This window comes from Dendrobates tinctorius, unplaced genomic scaffold, assembly GCF_039654945.1.
Source record: "Dendrobates tinctorius isolate UK_male_01 unplaced genomic scaffold, ASM3965494v1 ptg000124l, whole genome shotgun sequence".
Lineage (NCBI taxonomy): Eukaryota > Metazoa > Chordata > Amphibia > Anura > Dendrobatidae > Dendrobates > Dendrobates tinctorius.
Window position 1 is genome coordinate 895,450 of NW_027361792.1, and position 27,663 is coordinate 923,112.

General features: G+C 49.9%; 1 protein-coding gene across 20 annotated transcripts in view; it reads right to left on the bottom strand.

Annotated features, from left to right (window-relative positions):
* The window catches only part of MADD (MAP kinase activating death domain), a 66,477-nt gene that overhangs the window by 22,843 nt on the left and 15,971 nt on the right, over window positions 1–27,663 (bottom strand). For 10 of the 20 annotated variants that reach the window (XM_073541610.1, XM_073541604.1, XM_073541609.1 and 7 more), the window contains exons 4-20: window positions 17,175–17,478; window positions 15,149–15,280; window positions 14,940–15,053; window positions 14,775–14,855; window positions 10,872–11,044; window positions 9,717–9,952; window positions 9,485–9,641; window positions 8,919–9,022; window positions 8,645–8,838; window positions 6,856–7,115; window positions 6,574–6,722; window positions 6,008–6,109; window positions 4,418–4,477; window positions 2,892–2,997; window positions 2,211–2,397; window positions 961–1,111; window positions 583–792 (exon numbers count right to left, since the gene is read on the bottom strand). In XM_073541610.1, the coding sequence (XP_073397711.1) occupies window positions 583–792; window positions 961–1,111; window positions 2,211–2,397; window positions 2,892–2,997; window positions 4,418–4,477; window positions 6,008–6,109; window positions 6,574–6,722; window positions 6,856–7,115; window positions 8,645–8,838; window positions 8,919–9,022; window positions 9,485–9,641; window positions 9,717–9,952; window positions 10,872–11,044; window positions 14,775–14,855; window positions 14,940–15,053; window positions 15,149–15,280; window positions 17,175–17,478 (2,720 nt within the window). The remainder of the gene's footprint in view (window positions 1–582; window positions 793–960; window positions 1,112–2,210; window positions 2,398–2,891; window positions 2,998–4,417; window positions 4,478–6,007; window positions 6,110–6,573; window positions 6,723–6,855; window positions 7,116–8,644; window positions 8,839–8,918; window positions 9,023–9,484; window positions 9,642–9,716; window positions 9,953–10,871; window positions 11,045–14,774; window positions 14,856–14,939; window positions 15,054–15,148; window positions 15,281–17,174; window positions 17,479–27,663) is intronic. The other 10 variants (XM_073541620.1, XM_073541615.1, XM_073541618.1 and 7 more) reach the window with 4 other exon arrangements.

The window sequence follows — 27,663 nt, forward strand, 5'->3', positions numbered from 1 at the left end:
AAACATTTACATGGGACTGCTCAGGTGTGGATACTCAGCCAGGAATCGGCAGCAGAATATTTTTGGTGCAGATTGTGTCATTTCTCTCTGCGTCCTCAGTGTGGACTTCTCACTATCCAATAGAAAAGGATAAAATATGCAGCAAAAGCCCTGCAATGCCAACTGCGGCAAAAAAAATAAAAAAAAAACCCTGTGGCACCATCTGCACCAAACCTTGTGGCACCGTCCGTCCTTCTACAAAAAAAATCCTGCAGCCACCGTGCAAAAATTAAGTACTGGCAAGAGAGAAGAGCTGCTAACACACGGCCCCTGCAGAGGCAGACGAAGCCATTGATTTATAGGGTTTCCTGATGGCGGACATCGCTCAGTCCTTCCCACACGTGACGCAAACACACATTACAGATGGAGCAGACACAACCATAGACAAACCCCTCCTACGATTCACGTTACTGAGGACTGGATGTGGGAGCGGATAATGGTGGTTTGGTGGAGGGGAAAGGACAGCAGCGATGCCGGCGGAGGGTAATGCGGTGGGTTCGGAGAGCACTGCCCCATGTTCTCTTTCCTCTGCTCTATACACACCAATGGAAGCCACAAAATTCTCTTCCTTGAGACTCCGAGTGTCAAATTGTCGCGCCGCCCGACTAGCGGGGCCTGACGGGCGAGGAAGCAGCTGCTGGGCTGGCAGCTTGGGGGCAGGCTGAGACTCTCCTCGGGGGACGGACACTGAATCCCTAGACACGGGGGTCAGAGTGCCATCGGCAGTAGGACTGTGCTTCCTTTTCTCGGGTTCTTAGTAGAGGCGTAAAAGAGAAAAACAAACAGGTGGGAAGAGAAGATATAGAGATTGAGGAGAGAAGAAAACATGGAAGTTAGTAGCAGATCGGAGCCATGACGTTATGTACAAAGATCGGCACCGCGCAGAACATCCTCCGCAGCCGATCACCCGCCGGCCTTTACCTTTGTTGTAGTAGTGCGTGTGAGCAATTTCCAGGAGGCTGAAGATGCTCGCCATGCCGCCCAGGCCAGCGTTGGCGTACGACTGCTCCAAGCTGGACACCGTGCACTTCAGCATGTCCAGCATGCCCTTGTAGACTTTCTTGCTGACCTCCTAAAATCAAAATAGAAATGTAAGGACGACTGCAGAGAGAAGGATCTGGGTGTAGTGATCTGTGGGCACCATATGTGCCAGGGGGGAGGAAAACTAGGAGAGTCACTGGAGAGAAGAAACTGGGTGTAGTCATTTGTGGGCAGAGTAAAAACTATTAATATGTGCATGGTTGACCTCAGAAGCTGTTTCTTTACTGTAAGAGCAGTGATTATATGCACGACCGACCTCCAAAGATGGTCACAGCAGAAACCATTGATTAAAAAATGGCTTAAAATCTTTATTAGAAATATATTTATTGATCTACATTTGTAAAATTCTTGTTCTGAATGTTGATCCAACTGATCGACACTCCTGATCTGCCTTGTAGGGCTGGATCATGCATTAAGGTCGTACTTATACCTCTTTCCTTTACCCTACCCATCCCATGGCTGACCTTGATGGACAGGTGTCTTTTCCACCATGCTATGTAACTGCTGACCTGCTTGGGCTTCTGATGGGCCTCATGCACCAGTGCTGTTGTGATACGTAGGACCGGTGGTGTGCGATACTTTGCCAATAAGGCTGAGGGCTTGAATCATCATTATTCAGGAGCGCGCTGTGTGACTGACGACTTATAAATCGCCCCCGATGCACGCAATGTGAGCTGCCAGACCAGCAATAACCAGGTATCGATAGCTTACGCTAGTAGAGATGAGCAAATTTATTTGTAGGAACCTGGTCCAGTGGCCGTGTTGGTAGTCAGTGGTTGCTGGATGGGAGCCCTACAAGACACTTCCTATCAGAATGCACCGACTATTCTGATTAGAAGGTCCAGTGCAGCGTACTGCCTGGATCACACCACAACTATGACTTGTAGGTCTACTAATCAATGGAGGAACCGACTATTCCAGCCAGTAGGACGTGGCTTGCGGGGGGCTCCCCATCTCACAGCTCGTGGGAGGCTCAACATCTCCCGGTGGGCTACCCATCACCGGGGGGGGAGGGGGAGGTTTCCAGACCGGTAGCCGCTGGACCAGGGTCCTGTGAATCTATTCCATCATCCCTACGCACTAAATATTCTGTGATGACCCCGGCACAGAAGAGACGAGGCCGCGCTCACCACTTCCTGGATGACCTCGTTCCTCGCGTCCTCCTCGGTCTGGATGGACCTGTTCAGTTTGCTCAGGACAAAGACACGAAGCTGTTCGCTTTCCAGCAATCGGCGGACTTTCTTCATGTTCAGCCACCCAACACCTTGTCCCTCGAGGACACTTAGTGCCACCTCCTTCAGAAACTGCTGGTTCTCACTACAGGAAAGGAGAAATGACCGATGTCACAAGGACACAAACTGCTAATAATCACCAAAAATGAAAATTAATGACAACGATCATGAATTACAAAAAAGAGCGTGAGAGCGGATTGTCAGTCACTACATGTCTCACACTGCTAATGCCCAGTAATTATCATAATCTCTGGAGGCAGTGTTACAGGGAGATTTATGCCCCACCCATAGATCTTAACAGTTCATTTACATATTAATTAAAACATGGATTTCTCTGGAATAAGACATCGGATTGCTTTCTGTGATCTGCATGCCCATATAGATGGCTTAGAAGGATGAATCCTACAGACATTCCCTTTAAGGGATGACGTGCTGAAGGTTTCCAACATTCTCCTGTAACGAGCTGATAACAGCTGGCGTACACTGTCCTTTGTGTGAACAGGCCTGTGTGTCCGATAACCAGGCACAATGGTAAATACAACGGCCTCATCATGCAGAGGCTAAAACATCTGCACTTACCCAGAATTGTTTGCTCTGCCCTGAGGGGAGGGAGATTCCCTTTTTACGGTTGGGCTGTGTTTTATCACCGAAGACTTGTGATCTACGAGCGCGCGCCTATTGCTGGCTGCAAAATAATAATAAAAAAAACACTATTGGAAATTCCAGATTATGGAGGCGCAAACTTCAGCTAACACAAAACAAAAATGTCCACTAAAAAAATCAAATTGCCTCCAATAAATCTAAAACAAGTGACAATTTTTTCCCGTAGAGTCACACATGTTCTGGGTAATGTTCATATTCGGTACCGCCATGGGGGCATTTTGCAGCTTTCCAAGAAGCCTGAACGGCAAACAGTCATGTGATGTAACGATAGGAAATTTTGCCAGGCATTTAAAGGGAAATTCTCTTATTAAGAATTCATGGACTAGTAAAAGGATCAACCCCACAGCATTACTATAGTTGGGGTCGGAGATTTGAGAGCCAACGGTCAGGCCCCTTGCTGATTGTCTCTATGATTTGCAGGTCCTTGACCAAGCTGCCCGGCGATCTCCATCACGGCTGCATTCAAGTGTTTGCTGCAATGCAGATGGATGGGAGCGCTACTCTGGGGCTTGCAAACGTTTCTTTTAATGCAGTTTTTGATGCTGATTTTTGAGTCAAAGTGGAGGTACCAAGAACAGGAGCTATAATGGAAGCTTTCATACTCCTCCTTCCTGCCTACTCCACTTCTCTATGAGAGGATCACATGAGGACCCCAATCGTCGGGAGCCTGTGATCGCATATCCAATACATGTGCAGACTCTGGTTCAGCGGCCACTTCAGTAGTCCAGAGCTACTGGACCAGAGCTCTGTGAAATCCTCCTAGCTGCCAGCGTCACTAACGATTAGTAGGTCCGGTGTCTCCATGGCGGGACAACGCTGACGTGATGTCACGCCGAACCGATTAATGAAGAGAGGTGCTGGGATACTGGCCGGTAAGAGGTGGCTCACAGGGCTCTGGGCCGATGGCCATGGACTACGGACATGGCCACAGCACCAGAGTCCTGAGGATCTATTTGATCATCACTAAAATCCAACTTTGGTGAGATAACCCTTTTAAATCACTGTGAAAGCTGCAAAACGTCCTTATTTCTCATCACCCATGACAAAGCAAAAGGCAAAAGAGACATTTTACCAACTTTAATATTCCCATTTTTGGGGGAGATGGTGATAAATAATGATGACTGTGAGACGGGAAAAGGCAGACTGAGCTGTGAATCTTAGATGAGTCACTGAGGAAAAGAACAAATCCACCGCTCAGTGAGCGCAGGGAGGAAACACTGGAGAAAAGAGCGTGGCACAACCCGTGACCTGAGGAAAACATGGAGACTGGAGAATGGCGTCATGACCAGAAGGATAAAATAACTACTACTAGTTACAAGGACACAAGGAAAGCACAAGGCACGGTATGACAGATGGAGGCCGATGAGCAGCACAATATGGCGGGTGGCAGAGAGGATGCTGGGAGTGGGGCAACATGCAGAGCTTATGCTACAGGCACCCACCTTCTGCAGGCACGGGCCCGGAGTCTGCAATTATCTCCATTATAGTATTAAGCCCAAATACTGGGACAAAAAATGCAAAGTTAGTGGCAACCGATCAATCAGAAAACACAGCTGGGCTGCCTACACTGGAATGTTCCCCACTGCACGGAGACCCCGATAATACGGAGACCCCGATAGTCCTAAAGGCTGATAATCCACATCAAAATGCACAGGTGTCAGTACAAGCCCGTCCAACCCCGCAGCTATGTAATCCCCCAGACCCCGCATTATTGCTTCTGAGGACGCATGCACTTACGCTTTACCATAGTAAACCTGATCACACAAGGACAAATCCGCACCCACTTAATGAAATGGTTAATGAGATGAGGGATCCCGACACCCCAGAGAACGTCACTGCGCCTGCAGGTTTCTGGAGAAGAATGAAGGAAAAACCGAAAGGAATCTGCAAACTAAAAAGTGTCCCTGCTGCCTACAAGGAGCAGAGACGGAAGAGGAAAGAAGCACGAGGACCTGTGGACAAACACCGGCTCCTAACCTGACTGCAAACTAATGCGCAGCGCCCCCCCCGTGCCGAACTACCAGCCCCTCTGTATTCACACAGTGCAAAAAAACATATAACACTGATGAACTACTGCATATGGCTCTATTAGATCTGCAATGTGTGAACCCGGATCATCTGATCCGCGATTGTGATCCTATATCACGGTGCATAATTTATTTAGGCGCAACATGAGAGCTTCTGGGGGCGCTGCACCCGCAGACCACAGGGCGCCGCACCCGCAGACCACAGGGCGCCGCACCCGCAGACCACAGGGCGCCGCACCCGCAGACCACAGGGCGCTGCATGTGAGCTTCTGGGGGTACTGCACCTGCAAAGAAGAGGGCGCAGCATGAGAGATTCTGGGGGTGCTGCAGTCCCACGGGACACTGGAACAGAGTGCAAGCACCAAACTGGTTGCAAGAGGAGCAATTCCAATAAGTAGGTTGTAATAGAAAATTGCTAGTTATACAAATCTGGGTTTATTCTCCATAGTCACATTGATAATTATCAGAGGTTGATGCAGCTTAAACTTAAAGGTAAAAAAAAAAGAAAAAAAAAGTCACGCCGCTATCCTGCAAGTCAGATCCTACGTACACTCATATACCAGAGTGACAGCCGTCTATACAAGCGCGCACAGCAGGAAACACGCAGCCATGCTCTTCCAAATGCCACTCACTGAAGGCGATCTTTGGTTCCTGGCTATACATAAATCACCTGAAGCACATACTAACCTTTTCCCAAATCCCCTGCCATGTCTTGCTGACCTTTGACCCCCGAGTGGGAGAAGCATGCAGAAATTGAAACAAGGGAATGACAAAACACAAATGTCAGCGCTCTCACATCACTCTGCAAAGCCGCGGAGGAGAGATGGATACGATGGAATGGTTCATGGAAGGTGACCTCCCCGGACACCATGATGCACAACTTACCTCCATGGGGACATGATGGGAGTCGTTGTCCAGGTGTGCTCTGCATCTGTCCTGGGAGAACACTTACCTTCCGAGCTGTATGGAATACCTCCCTATGTAATATCATCAGGGAGCGCTTACCTTTCAAGCTGGGAAATGGAGTGGCCTTATCCCGGCTGCTCTTGGTTTGAAGGGTCAAGCTGGACAAGCTGAAGCTGCTGCTATGGCTCTTGTATAGATTACCTGGAAGGAGAGAGTAAGAGGATGAGCGCAGGGGGAACAAACAAAGCAAAGACAGGCGCACTTGACCGCGATGCGGGTCCTGCTACATTCTAATCTATATCAGTATAGTTGTAGATCAGGATACAGAAGCAGCAGAGCGGTACCGCCACATTCGCCGGGTGCCGATGTGTAAATCTCTTTAAGGCCGAGGTCAGACTTGCGAGAGCAATGCAAGAAACTCGTGCAAGTCTCTCACATCAATACTCGGCACTGCCGCCAGCACTCGAGACCAGATTGCATAGGAATACATGCAGCCACACACTCCGGGCCCGAGTGCCGGCGGCAGTGCCGGGTATTGATGCGTGAATTTCTCGCATTGGTCTTGCAAGTCTGACCTCGGCCTAAAGACAAGACTCCAACTGCGTAACACACGCTCAGACACATAATCTGACGCACTCCGGGAACCTTCCCATTGCCACACTTACTTGCAAAGGACATGATCCCTCCAAAGCCTTCATTATTGCTACTGTTGTTGGACACGGTCGAGGTGGGCGAGCTTCCTCGAGAATCCGTTTCTGCGTCTGAATCGCTTGCTAGTTTCAGGCTGTTTGGTCGTAGCAGAGGCTTCTGGGAACTGACAATAGAGAGAAAAGTCAAAGAAGACGACCAACAAGGGTGAAGATTATGTGAATCTACCGACGGTAAAAAATCGTCATCACATGGTGCATATGGCGATAACGGCGCGTACACGTGTATGGAGAGCTTACCGGGTGCCATTGACGGTCTGGTTAAACATAGGGGTGTAACTTTCTTCCCGCTCCTCATTCTCTTCCTCTGGTGGAAATCCATATTGTGGTTCAAAATAGGGATTGTCATACTCGCGTCTCCGCGCCTCCCCACCGACAGATGCCTCACTCTCACGCCGTTCCATCACCAGCCGGTTGAATGTGGGCACCAACGTGGGTAAGTGATTCTGCAGGACCCCCAAAACCTTCTCATCAGGCTCAGTAGAGTCTGCAGATTCCTGCTGAAATATTGGTGAAAAGACAACTATGAAACTTATTTTAAGTTTTGTTTTCTGCGTCTTTTTTTTGAGTTTCAGACCGGCAAATGTTTTAACCCCTTTGCGACATGCGTCGTACATGTACTGCACATGTCGTGTCTCTCCCTTAGACGTGGGTTCCGGCGTGAAGCCCACATCTTTGCTGGCACATGTCAGCTGTTTTGAACAGCCAACATGTGCCCCTTACAGCTAAGGGTGGAATCGCGGTCCGCCCGCGGCTAATAACCTGTTAAATGCAGCTGTCAATCTCTGACAGCGGCATTTAATGTGATCATGCAGGAAGCACTTCACTAATCCTGCCCGTATCATATGACTGTGGGTTGCCATGACAACCTGGAGTCTGCAGGAGACCCCTGTGGTTGTCATTGCCGGATTGCTATGAGCACGGCCCAGTGGTCGGCCGCTCATAGCAAGGGAGCATTTTTGCTACAAACAGGCGATCTGAGTGTGTAGCAGTGCCGATCGGATTATCGCAGCTTCTAGTCTCCCATGCAGACTATTGAAGCAAGTGAAAAGTTAAAAAAAAGTGTTTAAAAATATAAAAAGTTCAAATCACCTTTTGCCCCATTTAAAATAAAATTTTAAAAAATAAAAAGAAAAAATACATATTTGGTATCGCTGCATTCAGAATCGCCCGATCTATCAAGATATTAAAATAATTAATCCGATTGGTAAATGGCGTAGCGAAAAAAAGGTAAAAAATGCCAGAATTACGTTTTTTTGGTCGCCGCAACACTGCATTAAAATGCAATAACGGGCGTTCAAAAGATCGTATCCACACCAAAATGGTATAATTGAGAACGTCAGATCGGCACACAAAAAATTAACCTCTCATCAAGCCCAATATCACAAAAAAATAGAGATGCTACAGGTCTTGGAAAATGACGCAACTTTTATTTTTAACAAACGTTGGATTTTTTTTTTTTCACCATTTAAATAAAAAAAGAACCTAGACAGGTTTGGTGTCTATGAACTCGTAATGACCTGGAGAATCATAATGGCAGGTGAGTTTTAGCATTTGTTAAACATGGTAAAAAAAAATCCAAAAGAACAGTTGTGGAATTGCACTTTTATTGCAATTTTTTTCCCGTTTTCAAGTACATGATATGGTAAAACCAATACAACTCGTTCCAGAAAAAACAAGCCCTCACATGGCCATATTGACAGAAAATTAAAAATTATGGTTATGCGAAAAACAAACGCAAAAACGAAAAAGGGCTGCGGCGTGAAAACATCAGAGTGGTCCGCATAGGACTCTGCAAGTCTTACCAGCTGAGTCTTACCAGACCCAAATCAGTCCCTCAAACTGCAAGGTGCCAGGTCAAAACAGGGGACAAAAAGCCAGGGTCTGAACTGATTACGGAGATATGAAAGGGCTTTAATAAGACATCCAGATATTAAACATAACTAGGGAGGCCATTCTAGAGATATGGCATCACACCAAATGTATTTTACAGGCATTGTACCCGGTTATCCATAAGGCTCCCACGTACCGTGTTGGCGCCATGGATGACCGTACTGGGGCTGCTGCTGGCCGTGGTGCTGGATCCCGAGCGCGGCTGGTTGTTATCCGGAGAGTTCTCACTATCTGGTGCAGTTTCTTCCACCTCTCCGGCGTATTCATGGAAATCATCAAACTCCACTTCGCTGGCGTCTCCCAGAGCAGCATGCGTTAGCGGATCTACATCTGCAGGTAGAAAGCATAGTAAGGTGACCTGAACCCACAGAAGATTCATCCGTTCGATCACGTGTCTGACATGTACTCACTCGGCGTGTCCCCATTGATGTCGCATTTTATCATTTCGCTGACAAAGTCTCCAAGGGAAGAGTAGGAAGAGCTGGAGTCGTCATATTCGACGCTGTCACTACCGCTGCAAACACAAGTCATCAGGGAGCATTCATGGAAAGCTGCACCGTTACTACATAGGGAAACGCTGCCATTACTGGATCTATGGGAGCCTCAGGTTTCACAATGCCGATTGGTGGAGATCCAACAAGGATCACCATCGATCCGGACTAATGAAGCCTTGACACCCCCATTTCCAAGGAGCAATGGTCATGTAGGCGGAAAACCTTTTCATTCATTGTCTATGGGACTGATAGAAATAACACAGTGACCGAATATATTTACTAGTCACATAGGAAATGAATAGAGATGTGGTGGGCTGGCATGACTATCCCTGTACTCAAAAGCACTGTGGTTACCCCATGGTCGGACCATCACTAGTAAGCATCCTACCTTCTATCCCATAGATCAACCTCTTTAATTTAATGGGGAAAGCCAAAGCACAAAACACATCCATCTGGGCTTGCAGTGCTGAGAAACGACGTACCTGTCATCAGTAGGATCGGAGTCACTGTCCCGCTCCATGGGGACACTGAGGGCTTCAGCAAGCTGGGAATTCGCGTCGTAGACACGATAATGGATGGGCTGCAACTGGTGGGCATACCACTTAGGCTTATCCCCAATAGATGCTGGGTCAAACATGTCTGTAAAGCGAGCGAGAGAACAAGTGTCATAAAGGGCATCAGAGAGCAAGACGTAGGGAAGAGACAGGGACTTACTGTTGTGGATCCTCTGAAAGGCAAAATTAGTGGGGTTCAGAGACCATTCTCCAAAGTATTCCACTGCCTGCGTTCTGGAAAGCTTCTCGGAGAAGAGGGACGCCTTGGGGCGTGAGGCCAGGAAGGAAGAAGCCTGGAAAGCCACCACGGGGCGAGGGAAGAGACGCAGAGTCCGGGTGTGAAACTGAAAACCGTGCAGCATGTTGGGAGAGTTAAAGAACCGGACCATGGCGACCCTGTAGCCGGAAGTTGGAAGAGAATGAGGACAAATGTTAGAGGGGCCACAATGCTGGAAAGTCGATTACTTGCTTCAAAAACATCAAAAAAGGCCTCTAAATTCAGGAACCCTAAAGTCTGATGCTGAAATACTGCGTATAAAGGGAAACGGACATGTGCAGGTTACATCTCCGCCATTGGTGCCACCGCAGGACTCAATCCACAGCTAAATATGCGCGATTTATGGCTGCAGATTGATGGCAAAAGTTTATTGATGAGGTGGAAGCCTCAGAAAATCCGCTGCATTACGGCACTGGACGCCACCAATACATAAGGATAAGCGTTAAGCATCTTCATGGAGGATAAAGTCCGGCAGCGCGGTACTTATAAATATAGTGGGCTCAAGGAAGTGACTCGTGGTCCAGTCTCAAAGTACAAACCTCAGCATCACAAAAAAGAAAGTGGGACTTGTAGGTCTTAATGTAGTGTTATTTCTTTTGATGCGGCAAGGAGTCAAAACAGAAATGGCCCAACGTTTCGCCCGAGAGCGGTCTTCATCAAGGCATACTATGAATTCAGGCAGTGCCAGCAGCGAAGTGCACCGTCTGCCGAGTGTCCGCACGCCATCATGCATGTAGTGAGATGTACAGGATGGCCCCCTGGAGCCGATCTATACAGCTACACATGGCGTCCGTGCACTCATCAGGGCTCTGCGCCTGCTCGTGGTCATCTCTCTGTAAATATATGGCGATGACTGTGCAAACCTCAGAACAAGCCCGATGTGGGGTGCAAGTTATTTCTTCTCCAATGTGCGATGTCTTGTGAAGCCGATGCCGCACAGACATCAGCAGCAGGGAGTGGAGTGGTGTGAATGACGGGCAAAGCCAAAAAGCCCTATACCTTGATAGGATGAAAGAATGGGGGTAACCCATGTCTTACCGCGTGGCCACGTCTACAGAATCCACGTCGTTCCCGTAAATAAGAGGGTTGAACTCGGTGGAGGGCGTACCCTGCGCGTCGCTGTGGGGTCGCAGCATGGCGGCCTCTGAGCTCTCGTGGAATCGGTCCAGGTTCAGGATGGGCTGCGTGTTGAGGCTCATACTGGCCAGGGCCTACAGCAGGGAAGCACAGTCAGCCATTCTGCCTCATCACCACATACACATCAGTAAAAAGAGATGTACAGATATAGGGACAGGCACGGCCCCAGTCCTCCCCACCCTGCATGCCCCCTTTTATGCACACAGTTCATTGAGAGAGCCGAGACCTAATCAACCTGGCAACAGGCTTCCTGACAACACAAGGAAGACACTGGTTATACGGAGGGATTCTCCAGCTACCAGATAGATGGACGTGCAGTAAAAGCTGCCAGGCAGCAGTGATGTCCCGGCATTTCCCCCATAGGGCCCTGGTATATCGGCTTTTAAAGGGAATCTGTCACCTATTTTTTCGACTATAAGATGCGGCCACCGCCATCAGGGGCTTATCTACAGCATTACAGAATGCATTATAGAATGCTGTAGATAAGCCCCTGATGGCAGTGGCCGCATCTTATAGTGGAAAAAATAGCTAACAGATTCACTTTAAGAAACCCAAGAGCAAATGGAGGTCATGGGGGGCGCCAATATAATCCCATGTGTGTACTGGGAGAAATTCCAATGAGCTATAGATTACAAAAAGTCCTGAAATCTTGCAATGTTCATTGTCCGCTAAGGCTGACACCTCCTGATCTGCAGAGATCACTCCTCCGCAGCCATCTCATCGTCACACAGATAATGCAGAATATACAAGAGATTATCACAAGTCCCAGAGCCCGCAGGGGCACTCCCAGAGCCCGCCCGCCCACCGGGGGCACTCCCAGAGCCCGCCCGCCCACCAGGGGCACTCCCAGATCCCGCCCGCCCACCAGGGGCACAACGGGGGCACTCCCAGAGCCCGCCCACAACCCACACCTACCAGGGCATGCCCACAACTTCCAAAGCGCCTCCACAAGACATGCTCACATCCCCACAGCTCCCAAAGCCTGCACACAACCCCACAGCTTCTATAACACACTGCAGCTCATGGAAAATGCCCTTTTTCCCTTCCCATAATTTTGTAATGTAAAAAGATTATATTAAAAAATAAAGTCTTGTTGAAACACAAAATAAAAATATCCAACACTATGGGGCCTTAATTCATTATGGGAAGAAATCTAGGTGTCACAATCCCTTTAAGATCAGGCCTATATGATGACAAGAAGCGACACCGCAGACCTCATACACATTTCTATATGAAAGCATAAAAGGAAAGTGTGAAAATAGAAAGAACGGCAGGAACCTTGTTATCAGAGGCGAGAAGGCGCTGCTGCGTGATCACGGACATGCTGTGCAGACACTGAGGACGTCACATGACAACATCAGCGGCCAATCAGAGACAAGACGAACACACGAGCACAAAGAGACAGATGGAGGAAGAGAATTACGATCACAGATGAGACGATGACGGCAAAACACAGGACAGAAGATTTCATTGTTATTTTTCCAAAGTGAAGAAAAAATAAACCTTAGCAACAGTAAAATGTGGAGAGACGATCGCCGGGAAGAAGGGGCCTAACACCACTATGCATTCATTTTTTTCCCCCTAAATAGATCCAAAATTAATAAACTCCCTTTTTGTAGGGTCAGAGCTCTGATTTCACAGAGTTTCAAAACTCAGCTTCCCCACATACAGCCAAAGAGTTAAATGAGAACACGCCGGTGTCCTGCCTCCACCACCAGGGGGAGAACTTAGGCCGAGTGTGGCTCCGCTGCGCTCCTAGCCTTATGGAGTATAATGGAAGTGCATCACACTGCCTTCAGAAGGTCACCGCCGGGGCAGTGCCGGGCCGCAGGAATCTCACGTCTAAAGGGCATTTCTATCTTACAAATGAAAGCATATCGCTGGGAAACGCTACCACTGATCAGTGGGGATTTAACCTCAGACCATTCAAATCCAGAGAGCGAAGAGGTCTTCCTCGCTAGGTCGGCATCCCCTCTCCAGTCCTTGCTATCAGGCGCCCGTTCCGCCCCAGGTCTCCGGTGCCCTACTTCCTTCTCTCTCGCGCAGCGCAGCCTCTCGCGTCTTTCTCTCTAGCACCGCGCAGCCTCTCGCGTCTTTCTCTCTAGCGCCGCGCAGCCTCTCGCGTCTTTTTCTCTCGCGTGCCGGGCAGCCTCTCGCGTCTTTCTCTCTAGTGCCGCGCAGCCTCTCGCGTCTATCTCTCTAGCGCCGCGCAGCCTCTCCCATCTTTCTCTCTAGCGTTGTGCAGCCTCTCCAGTCTTTCATGGCAGCACTTCGTCATCTCTCCAGCATTTCCTTACCCCACTAGCACTGCATGCCATGTGTGAATTAACGTAATAATTGGAAAAAGTTGAATGAACATGGCGCTGAGTCTAAGAGCTGCGACCTCTTCTTTGTCTAGAATGGTGGGGGTTTCGAAGAGAATATCTCCACCAGAGAGGCGCTCTGTCATAATATGCCATGACAAAGTAAGATGGAATATCCCTATAATTTTATGGCCGTACAGTACAGAGTGCGGAGCTCTGGCCCTCTATAAAGGAATAATATGAAATAATTAATTTTGGACCTGCAGAGAAAAAGAAACAAAAGATAGGAGCACAATATCCGTGATACAAGGCAAGATGAAAGGGAAATAATCAGACAAGCTGTATGTGCAGGAAGCAGATCCTCCAACGATCGAACAATGCAAAAAGACCCCAAAGAGAAAATACAGAGAGGAAAGAGGGCAACACAAAAATCAGAGAAAGAAAGACTGCAGATAAAAGTGAAAGGAGCAAATGAAATACAGTGAAAAAAAATGCACAATAAAAAAAGAAAAATAACCAGGAAAGCAATACACGAACATAAAATACTACCACTGAGATCACGGCTGCCATGCTCTACTAGGAAAGCAATATAGTGAAGTGAGGGTCTGTGTCTTTCCCCCTGTAATGCAGGCTGAATGTGAGGTATGTGTGTCCCTCTCAGTAATACAGGCTGGATAATACAGGCTGGATTGTGAGATCTGTGTCTTCCCCCATGTAATACAGGCTGGATGTGAGCTGTGTGTCTCCTCTCTGTAATACAGGCTGGATGTGAGGTCTGTGTGTCCCTCAGTAATACAGGCTGGATGTGAGGTCTGTGTGTCCCTCTCAGTAATACAGACTGAATGTGAAGTCTGTGTGTCCCCCTCAGTAATGCATACTGGATGTGACGTGTGTGTCTCCACTCTGCAATACAGGCTGGATGTGAGGTCTGTGTGTTCAGGATGCTGCTGCCTTCAACCCTGGAATGAAGTCCTATAACATGAGAGCTTGTGTTTTCCTCTTCTTATACAGCCTCTAATGAACCTCTTTTCTACTAATCCTAAAGAGTATGTGAACCCCTATCTTGCAGAGTAGATGATCATTTGATGCTTCCCCCTTCTTCTTATGGGAAATTGAGAAACTATGAAGACAGTAGGTGCACATAGCACTTGGGCTGACTGTCCTTGATGGAGGTTGTGGGGTTCATCCACCATAGGGCTCTATTGTAAAAAGACGCAAACCTACAGTATTTATCTTTAGTGTGGACCTTTGTATAGAGGAGCTCAGCCTGCGGCGCTCTTATACAGCTGAATTTGCGACGCCTTATGATAAACATAGTAAATGAATGTGCACTTAGATTTACAACAAGAATGCAGGTAAAAAGCTGCAGGAAAGAGCAGCAGAAAACACACAAGAAACAATATAAATGGGCAAATGCATAGGAACCATTGGAAATAACCCAGATCTCTCCTTCCACACCCCCTTGTAAACTCCAGGTTACACCACAGGCGCGTCCCGTCACCTGTTTCAGGTGCTTCTTGAGCTCTGAAGCTTCGGGCTCCGGGAGGACCGGCAGCAGCTCAGCATTGCTGGGGGCCACAACCTGTTCAGAAACATAAATGCTAAATAATGCTGGATATTACCGCACCAGCACTTCAGAAGAGGGCGGCCGAGTAGCCAGGCTTACCTTGTTGGTGTCCAGGTCTACCAGCCACACGTCGTCCGGCATCCTGAAGTCTGACTTGTAGAGGAAGAAGCTGGCAGGAACGCCGATGATGTACGGGGTCGGTGCCAGGAGAAGCTGAACAAGAAGCAGCAAATGGAGAAAAGTAACAGGAGTCAGATTAGGATCTGCTGCCCGAGGCCAAGAAAAAAGTGAGGGCTCGCCCGTCTTACCTGCTCTGCTGAGGCCATGCACGTGGGCAGGAGAGGGATCACAGGAAACATATATTCAAGAGGGTAAATCATTGATACGAACGCCATCACCGACATCGACAATGCATTGTAGTCCCGGGACTGAAGCACCACCTGAAAAGAGGCATATAATGGATCCGTGGTTTCCAGTTCTGACATCGAACGCCCGATAAGTGGACAATAATAAGCCTGCCAAGTGGTCGGATTAACCATGTATCAGTGCTTACACATGGATCTCACATACAGCCTATATTATAAGGGAGGACACGCAGGCATCACATCCAGACGGTATTACTGGGCGGACACGCAGGCCTCACATCCAGCCCGTATTACTGGGAAGACACGCAGGCCTCACATCCTGCCTGTATTACTGGGAGGACACGAAGGCCTCACGTCCAGCCTGTATTACTGGGAGGACACGCAGGCCTCACGTCCAGCCTGTATTACTGGGAGGACACGCAGGCCTCACGTCCAGCCTGTATTACTGGGAGGACACGCAGGCCTCACGTCCAGCCTGTATTACTGGGAGGACACGCAGGCCTCACGTCCAGCCTGTATTACTGGGAGGACACGCAGGCCTCACGTCCAGCCTGTATTACTGGGAGGACACGCAGGCCTCACGTCCAGCCTGTATTACTGGGAGGACACGCAGGCCTCACGTCCAGCCTGTATTACTGGGAGGACACGCAGGCCTCACGTCCAGCCTGTATTACTGGGAGGACACGCAGGCCTCACGTCCAGCCTGTATTACTGGGAGGACACGCAGGCCTCACGTCCAGCCTGTATTACTGGGAGGACACGCAGGCCTCACGTCCAGCCTGTATTACTGGGAGGACACGCAGGCCTCACGTCCAGCCTGTATTACTGGGAGGACACGCAGGCCTCACGTCCAGCCTGTATTACTGGGAGGACGCGCAGGCCTCACATCCTGCCTGTATTACTGGGAGGATGCGCAGAGCTTACATCCTGCCTGTATTACTGGGAGGACACGCAGGCCTCACATCCTGCCTGTATTACTGGGAGGACACGCAGGCCTCACGTCCAGCCTGTATTACTGGGAGGACACGCAGGCCTCACGTCCAGCCTGTATTACTGGGAGGACACGCAGGCCTCACGTCCAGCCTGTATTACTGGGAGGACACGCAGGCCTCACGTCCAGCCTGTATTACTGGGAGGACACGCAGGCCTCACGTCCAGCCTGTATTACTGGGAGGACACGCAGGCCTCACGTCCAGCCTGTATTACTGGGAGGACACGCAGGCCTCACGTCCAGCCTGTATTACTGGGAGGACACGCAGGCCTCACGTCCAGCCTGTATTACTGGGAGGACGCGCAGGCCTCACATCCTGCCTGTATTACTGGGAGGATGCGCAGGGCTTACATCCTGCCTGTATTACTGGGAGGACACGCAGGCCTCACATCCTGCCTGTATTACTGGGAGGACACGCAGGCCTCACATCCTCCCTGTATTACTGGGAGGACACACAGGCCTCACATCCTCCCTGTATTACTGGGAGGACACACAGGCCTCACATCCTCCCTGTATTACTGGGAGGACACACAGGCCTCACATCCTCCCTGTATTACTGGGAGAAACACACCGATCTCACAGGTGGGCAATGTCATTTATTACTATATGACTACTTCCAACCCCACATCTTTAGTGGGCATAACTGTCAACGTTAATTGTCTATGATCAGAGTTTTCCCCGATCCCGGCTTGAGTATTTCAATCACAAGGAAAAATCATTGAGGGCACATTCTCGGTGCTGATGCGATCACAGTGCTAAAATATATGGCGCATAAATGTACATTTGCAGCACATGGTGCCCAGGGATTATTGAGGCTGTGTGAAATATGGAAGTAAAAATGGACTCTTTCCAGGAACAGCGCCAGTCTTCTCCATGGGTCGTGCTCTGCAACCCGGTCGCAATGTGGTGTCTGGGAATGAGGTGTAAGACCAAGCGCAGACGGTGGACGTGACTGCCGGCTGCACCCGCAGGCCTTACCTTATGTTCCAGCAAAATACACGACAAGACTTGCAGACAGGCCTCCACGCCAAGGAGCTCTAGGGGCAAGTGTAGGGGGAAATCCACCAGAGAGAATCGGGATGGGTCCGGAAGGGCGAAGGTCAAGGACGGCTGCATCTCTAAGGGCAAGACTTCCACATCCACCCGCTTCTGGCCGGGCACGGGAGTGGGGGAACGCAGCAAGCGATAAATCCAAGCTTCAATTTCCCGCAGGTCGTGCAGGAGGACGTTGGACTTCTCTTCTAACTGTATGGCGCCGGTGAAGATCCTCCACATGGTGTCCCTGAAACACAAATGGAGGAGAGATCAGAGCATTAGCATCCGGCTAAAAACTACATGATATTTTGATTTTTTTTTTTCCGACCAATTTTTAGAAGCAAAATTATTTAACAGGGGCTGGACTGCAAGGACGCCCCATTGTAAATCAGCCGAGAGGACCTCAGAATATGCAGATAAGAGAGACAAGCTCTCCTGTCAATCAAGGTGCTCACTGACTGTTTTCTGCAGCCAGCGATACCGGACAACACGGCGGCTGGAGAAGAAAAAAAATGGGCAACATTTCTAATGAAAGTCAGCTACAAAAATTTTCAGCCCCCAATACAAGCCACAAAAAGGGGACACAAAAAGGTGGACGACCCCTTCATTAGTAAAATATCCATTGTGAATGACTATTACAGGGACTCCGCACATTGCCGAAACCTAGCCCCCTTACCCCAAAAGCAGTGGACCCAACAGTTTTGTACCGGCAACCAACTTTTATAGGGGTCTTTTCTCTAGATTCTTAGAATCATCCCCCAACTGCATCCGACGGAGACTATGGAGGACCCCCCACCAGAGGGAGCACACGGCCTCCGCACGGATGCGATAGTAGGTATATAACGGTAATATCGGTGGGATATTAAGTCGCCTAGCAGCAAATCTAGGGGGATATCTCGCTGTGATCCTCCAGGACACTTACGATATTGATCACTGTAATTAAAGGCCACGATCGGTCCTGTGCATTGGGAATTAGCCCAGGACGATCAATAATGTGACCATGGAGGAAATGGAGTTTCTATAGTTGGAAATGAACAATGGATAAAAAGCAGACGAGCCCAAAAAGTGAACGAGCAAACGAGGAGGACGCAGCAAACAAGCGCCCCCCAATACTAGATGTCACAGGAGAGATGGAACGGCCACGGTGGATGGGGAAGGTCACTGTGTGTCCTGTATACAGGATTAAATATGCTATATACCCCCGTGGTGAGAGGTCACAACCTATGTACGCTCCAGTGCCCAGGGAGCCTTATATCCAGGGTGCACTGGACTATATACAGTATATACCCCCCCATGGCGAGAGGTCTCTATACGCTCTCTAGTTCCAGTGCCCAGGGAGCCTTCTATCCAGGGTGCACAGCTGTATACAGAAACTATACACGCTATATACCCCCATGGTGTCATCCTATATATGCAGCAGGTATCTATACGCTCCACCTACGATGCCCGGGGAGCCTTATATCCAGGGTGCACAGCTGTATACAGCACTATATAGCCCCATGGCGAGAAGTCACACTCTATATATGCAGCAGAGGTCTCTATACATTCCACTTCCGATGCCCAGGGAGCCTTACAGTGAGGGAAAGTATTTGACCCTTTGCTGATTTTGAAAGTTTGCCCACTGACAAAGACATGAACAGTCTACAATTTTAAGGGTAGGTTAATTTTAACATTGAGAGATAGAATATCAAAAATAAAATCCAGAAAATCACCTTACATAAATTATATAAACTGATTTGCATTTTGCAGTGAGAAATAAGTATTTGATCCCCTACCAACCAAGAGTTCTGGCTCCTACAGACCAGTTAGACGCTCCTAATCAACTGGTTATCTGCATTACAGACAGCTGTCTTACATAGTCACCTTTATAAAAGACTCCTGTCCACAGACTCAGTCAGTCAGACTCTAACCTCTACAACATGGTCAAGACCAAAGAGCTTTGTAAGGATGTCAGGGACAAGATCATAGACCGGCACAAAGCTGGAATGGGCTACAAAACCATAAGTAAGACGCTGGGTGAGAAGGAGAGAACTGTTGGTGCAATAGTAAGAAAATGGAAGAAATACAAAATGACTGTCAATCAACATCGATCTGGGGCACCAAGCAAAATCTCACCTCGTGGGGTATCCTTGATCATGAGGAAGGTGAGGGATCAGCCTAAAACTACAGGGGGGGGGGGGGAACTTGTTAATGATCAAAGCAGCTGGGACCACAATCACCAAGAAAACCACTGATAACACATTATGCTGTAAAGGTTTACAATCCTGCAGTGCCTGCAAGGTCCCCCTTCTCCAGAAGGCACATGTGCAGGCCTGTCTGGAGTTTGCCAATGAACACCCGGATGATTCTGTGAGTGATTGGGAGAAGGTGCTGTGGTCAGATGAGACGAAAATTGACCTCTTTGGCATCAACTCAACTCGCTGTGTTTGGAGGAAGAGAAATGCTGCCTATGACCCAAAGAACACCATCCCACTGTCAAGCATGGAGGTGGAAACATTATGTTTTGGGGTGTTTCTCTGCTAAGGGCACAGGACTACTTCACCGCATCAATGTGAGAATGGATGGAGCCATGTAACGTAAAATCTTGAGTGACAACCTCCTTCCCTACACAAGGACGTTAAAAATGGGTCGTGGTTGGGTCTTCCAGCAACACAATCACCCAAAACATACAGCCAAGGCAACAAAGGAGTAGCTCAGAAAGAAGCACATTAAGATCATGGAGTGGCTAGCCAGTCTCCAGACCATAATCCCATATAAAACTTATGGAGGGAGGCGAAGCGCCGAGCAGCCAAGCGACAGCCTCAAAATCTTAAAGGGGTTGTCCGGGCTTTTCACATAATCTCAGTACATATCTGGGCTGCAGAATTATGACAATAAGTAATTTACTTTCTGTCACTAGTTTGCATGGTTTTCTAGATATTCTGAACAGAACGTCCAAGGGGGGGGGGGGGGTGTTATGGCATTGAAATGAGAACTGGTCGTAACCTCCTACTCTACTCCAAACATGCCCTCTATAGCAACAACCCCACTCTCCATAGCAACAGGTCCTCCCCGTCCACATGAAGCAGCTCTCATCACACAGTAAGGCTATGTGCACACGTATGCAGAAAATTTCTGCATAAAAACCGGACTCCTTCCCAAAAAACGCACTTTTTTTCAGCGCGTTTTTGCCGCAATTTTTTCCCAGAGTCCCCAGACACACAGAAAATAGCCAGAAATGCGGAATTTACCGCAAAATTAATGAGCATGCTGCGTTTTTTACCGCAAAGCGTTTTTTTTCGCTGTAAAAAACGCATCGATATGCACAAAAAGTGCAAAATGCATTAAAATGAATGGGAAGCTTCTTTTAGGCGTTTTTTGAGCAGATTTTTTGGTAAATCCGCGGGAAAAACGCGAAAAAAAACGCAACGTGTGAACACAGCCTAACAAATCCTCCCCCTCTTGCAGCCTCGCTGCAGAGAGCAGACTACCCAGCTGCTCCTCCCCCAGACACACACTGAACAGTGATCTATGGAAAGTGAAACTAGTGAGGAGGAGGGAAAATCGTCCTGTATTCTGGGCCACTCCATGATAACAATACATAACTCATTATCAGTAATTCCTTCCCTCACTGTCCCAGGCTGCTGGCAGCAGTGAGAACAGACTGTGTGATGGCCAGTGATGGGGGTCTGCAGCTTCTAATCTGCACAGGGGATGGCAGTCACTGATGTGATCTGTTGTGTGACAAAGCCTCTGCTGTGTGAATGAGACGGCTCTGTGTCACTGATGTCTTCACACAGCAGCAGATTTGGTGCAGTGTATGTGTGAGCACTGTCTCTAAAATGACACAAATACTGATGGGAGCAGCCTGTCCCAGAATACAGGACGATGTTCCCTCCTCACTAGTTTCACTTTCCATAGATCACTGTTCAGTGTGTCTGGGGGAGGAGCAGCTGGGTGGTCTGCTCTCTGTAGTGAGGCTGCTAGAGGGGGAGGATTTGTTACTGTGTGATGAGGGCTGCTTCATGTGGACGGGGAAGGCCTGTAGCTATGGAGGGTGGGGTTGCTGCTATAGAGGGGGCATGTTTGGAGTAGAGTAGGAGGTTACGACCAGTTCTCATTTCAATGCCATAACACCACCCCTTGGACGTTCTGTTCAGAAAATCTAGAAAACCGTGCAAACTAGTGACAGAAAGTAAATTACTTATTCTCATAATTCCGCAGCCCAGAAATGTACTGAGATTATGTGAAAAGCCCGGACAACCCCTTTAATGATTTACAGATGATCTGCAAAGAGGAGTGGAGCAAAATTCCTCCTGACACGTGCACAAACCTCATCATCAACTACAAGACACGTCTGACTGCTGGGCTTGCCAACAAGGGTTTTACCACGAAGTATTAAGTCTTGTTTGCCAGAGGGATCAAATACTCATTTCTCACTGCAAAATGCAAATAAATGTATATAATTTATACAATGTGATTTTCTGGATTTTATCTTTGATATTCTGTCTCTCAATGTTAAAATTAACCTACCTTTAAAATCATAGACTGTTCATGTCTTTGTCAGAGGCCAAACGTAAAAAATCAGCAAGGGATCAAATACTTATTTCCCCACTGTATATCCAGGGTGCACAGGTGTATACAGCACTATATACCCCCATAGTGAGCGGTATCACCCTATATACGATGCAGAGGTCTCTATATGTTCCACCCCCGGTGTCCGGATAGCCTTATATCCAGGGTGCACAGCTGTATACAGCACTATATACCCCCATAGTGAAGTGGTATCACCCTATATACGATGCAGAGGTCTCTATATGTTCCACCCCCGGTGTCCGGATAGCCTTATATCCAGGGTGCACAGCTGTATACAGCACTATATACCCCCCATGGTGAGAGGTATCCCCCTATGTACAATGCAGAGGTCTGCAGACATTCCACCCCCGGTGTCCGAGGAGCCCTATATCCAGGGTGCACAGCTGTATACAGCACTATACCCCCCATGGTGAGAGGTATCCCCCTATATATAATGCACAGGTCTCTATACGCTCCACCTCCGGTGTTCTGAGAGCCTTATATCCAGGGTGCACAGCTGTATACAGCAATACAGCACTATATACCCCCATGGTGGGAGGTATCACCCTATATACGATGCAGAGGTCTCTATACGCTCCACCTCCGGTGTTCGGGGAGCCCTATATCCAGGGTGCACAGCTGTATATACATTTGCTCCCAGATTTCGCCCTACGGCTGCACCTTCTCGGCGCCAGGTGCAGCCTCTCAGCATTTATAGCCTCGTTCCCCATCAGTCTGTGACCCCAGGGGAGGGAGGAGATGATGAGTGATTACAGCACGCGCGTGCGGATTACTGCTCCTCTCCTACGTCCTGACAATGTGTCACCCGCAGCACAATGACAAGTCCGGATGCAAATACTTATCACTGGATAATGAAGGAAGAAAATCCTCCGCACAGAGCCAAGCACCATCTCACAGCATCAGTGCGGACACTCCTCTTCAAGGCAATGCATCACGGGAAATAGATATGCAAAGTAGCTCATCTGACCAGACCCTCAAATCAGCCGCCTCCATGAGGGGCTCTGGTCTGTCTGGTAGGAGCGTCTTCCATGTTTCTTTCCCATGGCGCATTGCCTGGAAGAGAAGTCTCCATAACCAGTTGTGCCTGAAGCCAGAGCCGATGCCCCCTGACCGTCATCTAAAACATCTCCATTGGCCAACAAGTAGCCTTCACTGAGCTGATGAGGAGCAAATGACCCGAAACAGGGCTGATCTCCTGACTGCAGTGTCTGGCTTCGAGAAGGAGCAGGCATATTTTGCTTGGCTTGTAACATGCCCAATCCTTTTTCACCAGCAGAAAATAGTCCGACACTAGAGAAATAGACAGCGGCTTAGCTCCTACCCCTCACTGTCCACACATGCACGCTTGATTGAGATGAGCATGCATATGGGAGAGGCTTTAGAGAGTTGGGATCCAGCCGCTGGGTCCAGCACTGATTTGCAGATAAGGACCCTTTTTCCCCCACTAGGATGGTGGCAGCAGTGCACTCGCTCTAGGGGACCGTGGAGCGCTGCGCTCGTTTTTTCTTCCAGCAGACCCATAGAGGATGAATAGAGCAGTGATCCGGCATATAAAGGGGTATTCAAAGCCTCCCTATTTTCCCATAAAACCCCTTCAAAAAGGTGTTTTCCTCATCTTCTGCATTGGAGTACCGCTCCACAGCCTTGTCGGGAGCTGCTGTGCCCAACTGTGCACCGCTCCTGCTGCATGAGCCACCGTACTGGAGCAAGAAAATGCCAAGCTCTGCCATTCCTCCAACGTTCAGCGGTCAATCCTCGAGTTTGGACGGTCACCGGTCCCATTTTTTACTTTTTGGGTAAATTGACCTCCAAGCTTGCCTCGTCAAACGGCCGCCAACCAGCAGGAAGTGTTTGATTTCTCAGCAGCGCCACCATGGGGGGGGGGGGAAGAGAAGCATTACATGATGCTGGACAGCCAGCTGTCAGAGCCTGCTGGGAGTTGTAGTGCCACATTCTGCGTGGAAAAGCTCGTTACGTTGTTTCCAGCAGAACTAATCCTCATTTTACGTTGTCATTCGGCCGTGAAGAAGCAGATCAACAGCTCGAAACGTCGCGTCTCCCAGCGGACGGGCCATCTCCTATTACAGAGCTCCACAACTGATGTGGAAAAAGGGAAAGTCACGCACCCGCCGCCCCGGGGCTGAGGACATGGAGGACAATTTTACGATTGAAAGACTTTTTTTTTTTTAGAAAGAGCACTTCGCCCTGACGGCTCCGCTGGCACGCCGGCCCGCTGCGGGGTCACAGACAGAATAAATCTCATTAATAGATGCACGGGCCAGCCGGGTACCTGCTGCCCACTGTCATACGTGGCGCCACCTGCGGTCTGTCCGCTGGCATTTCTCTGCACGCTAGGTGGTCGGGATGTGTGTGAATGGGCTGCAGTTCTCTGCAGGGCCGGGAGCGCTGCTCCGCAGAGAAAGCTTCCCAGTCCCCGCACATCATACGGGGTCTCCGCACGGCAGCTGTTTGTGAACAGGCTCCGTCTTCCCGTGTTTACATGTGCACACAAAGACCGGTCATACAAGTGTCATGGAAAGGCAAACATGAGCCGGTGCAGCAGCTAATTACAGGAGCACAATGGGGGTATTGTCCCAGGGACGGTGTGCAGAGGTGAGGGAGCACTGCAGAGCCGAAAGGGTTACAAAGGGTTCAGCAAGAGCCTTCTATGTGCCATGTACGGACCAGTCCATCTAAGGCAGGGGTGGGCAACGTGAGAGACCGTGACTGTTGTGGAGGGCCGAACCAAAAGGCCGAAATTAATGCTGCTCAATATTAATAGCAATCTATTCTATTATTTCTAAACACTGTTTTTCGGTGATTCCTCTGTAACCCCGCTCATACTGCACCCACACACACACGATACACCATTTGAAAGGTAAACTTTCCCCCTTCGCAAGAAAACAGCCAAACAAAACACCACACATCCACAATTTTATCACTAAATACAGTGTAAACATTCATTTTCATAAACCTGCAGAAAGACAGTGACCTGCAGGTGGCGCCTCAACCGGAAAACATTTTTTGGCCTCTACTTAATTTGACCAGCTTGCTTTTTCTGAAATTGCCTGCGCCCCTGACGACCAATGTGCGAAAATTTTGCACGGGCCAAGCTAGTATATTATAATTATATTATTGATAATTTTATTAATATTAATTGCATCACTTAATATTGAGCAGAATTAAGTATGCTGACATCCCCCTATATATCATCTGAACCGGTGTACAGCCCCTTCATTATAGCATATGAGCACCCACACAGCCTCCCTATATACACTGCATGCCACCCCCCCCCCCACGTGCAGCACCGTGCCAGCCCCCCCACGTGCAGCACCGTGACACACCCCCCACGTGCAGCACCGTGACACACCCCCCACGTGCAGCACCGTGACACACCCCCCACGTGCAGCACCGTGACACACCCCCCACGTGCAGCACCGTGACACACCCCCCCACGTGCAGCACCGTGACACCCCCCCCCACGTGCAGCACCGTGACACACCCCCCCACGTGCAGCACCGTGACACCCCCCCCCACGTGCAGCACCGTGACACCCCCCCCCACGTGCAGCACCGTGACACCCCCCCCCACGTGCAGCACCGTGACACCCCCCCCCACGTGCAGCACCGTGACACCCCCCCCCACGTGCAGCACCGTGACACCCCCCCCCACGTGCAGCACCGTGACACCCCCCCCACGTGCAGCACCGTGACACACACCCCCACGTGCAGCACCGTGACACCCCCCCCACGTGCAGCACCGTGACACCCCCCCCCACGTGCAGCACCGTGACACCCCCCCCCCACGTGCAGCACCGTGACACACCCCCCCACGTGCAGCACCGTGACACACCCCCCCACGTGCAGCACCGTGACACACCCCCCCCACGTGCAGCACCGTGACACACCCCCCCACGTGCAGCACCGTGACACACCCCCCCACGTGCAGCACCGTGACACACCCCCCCACGTGCAGCACCGTGACACCCCCCCACGTGCAGCACCGTGACACCCCCCCCCCACGTGCAGCACCGTGACACCCCCCCCCCACGTGCAGCACCGTGACACCCCCCCCCCCACGTGCAGCACCGTGACACCCCCCCCCACGTGCAGCACCGTGACACCCCCCCCACGTGCAGCACCGTGACACCCCCCCCCACGTGCAGCACCGTGACACCCCCCCCCACGTGCAGCACCGTGACACCCCCCCCCCCCACGTGCAGCACCGTGACACCCCCCCCCCCCACGTGCAGCACCGTGACACCCCCCCCCACGTGCAGCACCGTGACACCCCCCCCACGTGCAGCACCGTGACACCCCCCCCCACGTGCAGCACCGTGACACCCCCCCCACGTGCAGCACCGTGACACCCCCCCCACGTGCAGCACCGTGACACCCCCCCCACGTGCAGCACCGTGACACCCCCCCCACGTGCAGCACCGTGCCAACCCTCCCACGTGCAGCACCGTGCCAACCCTCCCACGTGCAGCATGACAACCCCATAGCCTCCCCATGCCCACTCAAACATCCCATACAATGAGACAGCCAGAGGGCCGGATGTGGCCCATGGACCGCACTTTGCCCAGGTCTGATCTAAGGTGTTGGTCACTGCTGAGGCCAATGATTGACTGCAGTCATGGAGAGGAGGTATGGAGGTTGGCGGGGGGGGGGAAGAGAGGGTAAACGTCCTCCCACACAGTGTCACATAGAGGGGACAGGAGCAACGTCCCCCCCGCACAGTGTCACAGCGGAGGGCAGAGGAGTGTCACAAAGCGGAGGGGGAGAGGGGTAACGTCCCCCCACACAGTGTCACATAGCGAAGGGGAGAGGAGTAACGTCCCCCCGCACAGCGTCACATAGCGGAGGGCAGAGGAGTGTCACATAGCGGAGGTCAAAGGAGTAACGTCCCCCCGCACAGTGTCACAGCAGAGAGGAGTAACATCCCCCTGCACAGTGTCACATAGCGGAGGGGAGTGAAGTAATATCCCCCCGCACAGTGTCACATAGTGGACAGGAGAGGAGTAACGTCCCCCCGCACAGTGTCACACAGCGGCAACATGTGCCTCATTATAGGCTCCAGAGCGACTCATTTGTGGGTCAAACTGGTCTCTGGTAACCTGAACCCTTGTCTTTCATATATACATTTTGTTCATTCCATATATATAGCCTGCCTGTCTTGGAATTAGATGTGATTTTTTGAATGCCTATCTTTTATTTTTGTCCATATATCCCGGTCAGGAACTTTCATATGGTTCTATATGGATTTATTGCCCATCATGGCTATTCAGCGCATTATTAAGCTTTATGAACACTACTTTGCTTGCCATTGGTTAAAATTGGACTAGGCAGGTGCACAGGTAAGGCCTCTTTCACACTTCCGTTTTTGACAATCAGTCAAGATCCGCCAATTTTGAAAAAAAACAGATCCGCCATTTTTCTTTGCGGATCCGTTTTTTTCCCCATTGACTTTCATTATTGGCGGATCCTGACTGATTGCCGTCCGTTGCATCCGTTTTTTTGAGGATCCGCCATAATGTTAGGCCTGTTTCACACTTCCGTTTTTGTGTCCGCCAAACGGATCCGTTTCCGTTTTTTTGACGGAAACTGATGCAAACGGATCCGTTTTTTTAAAAACGGATCCGTTTTTTTGACGGATCCGCGGTAACCGTAATGGAAGTCTATGGGACAAAAAAAACGGATCCTGCAAAAAATGGCGGATCCGTTTTTTTACGGAAAACAACGGATTTTGACGGATTTGAAAAAACGGAAGTGTGAAACAGGCCTTAGTGTCCGTCAACATCCTCAAAGATTTCCAAACGGAGCTTGCAACGTTTTTTTGGCCGGCGGATCCTCCAGAC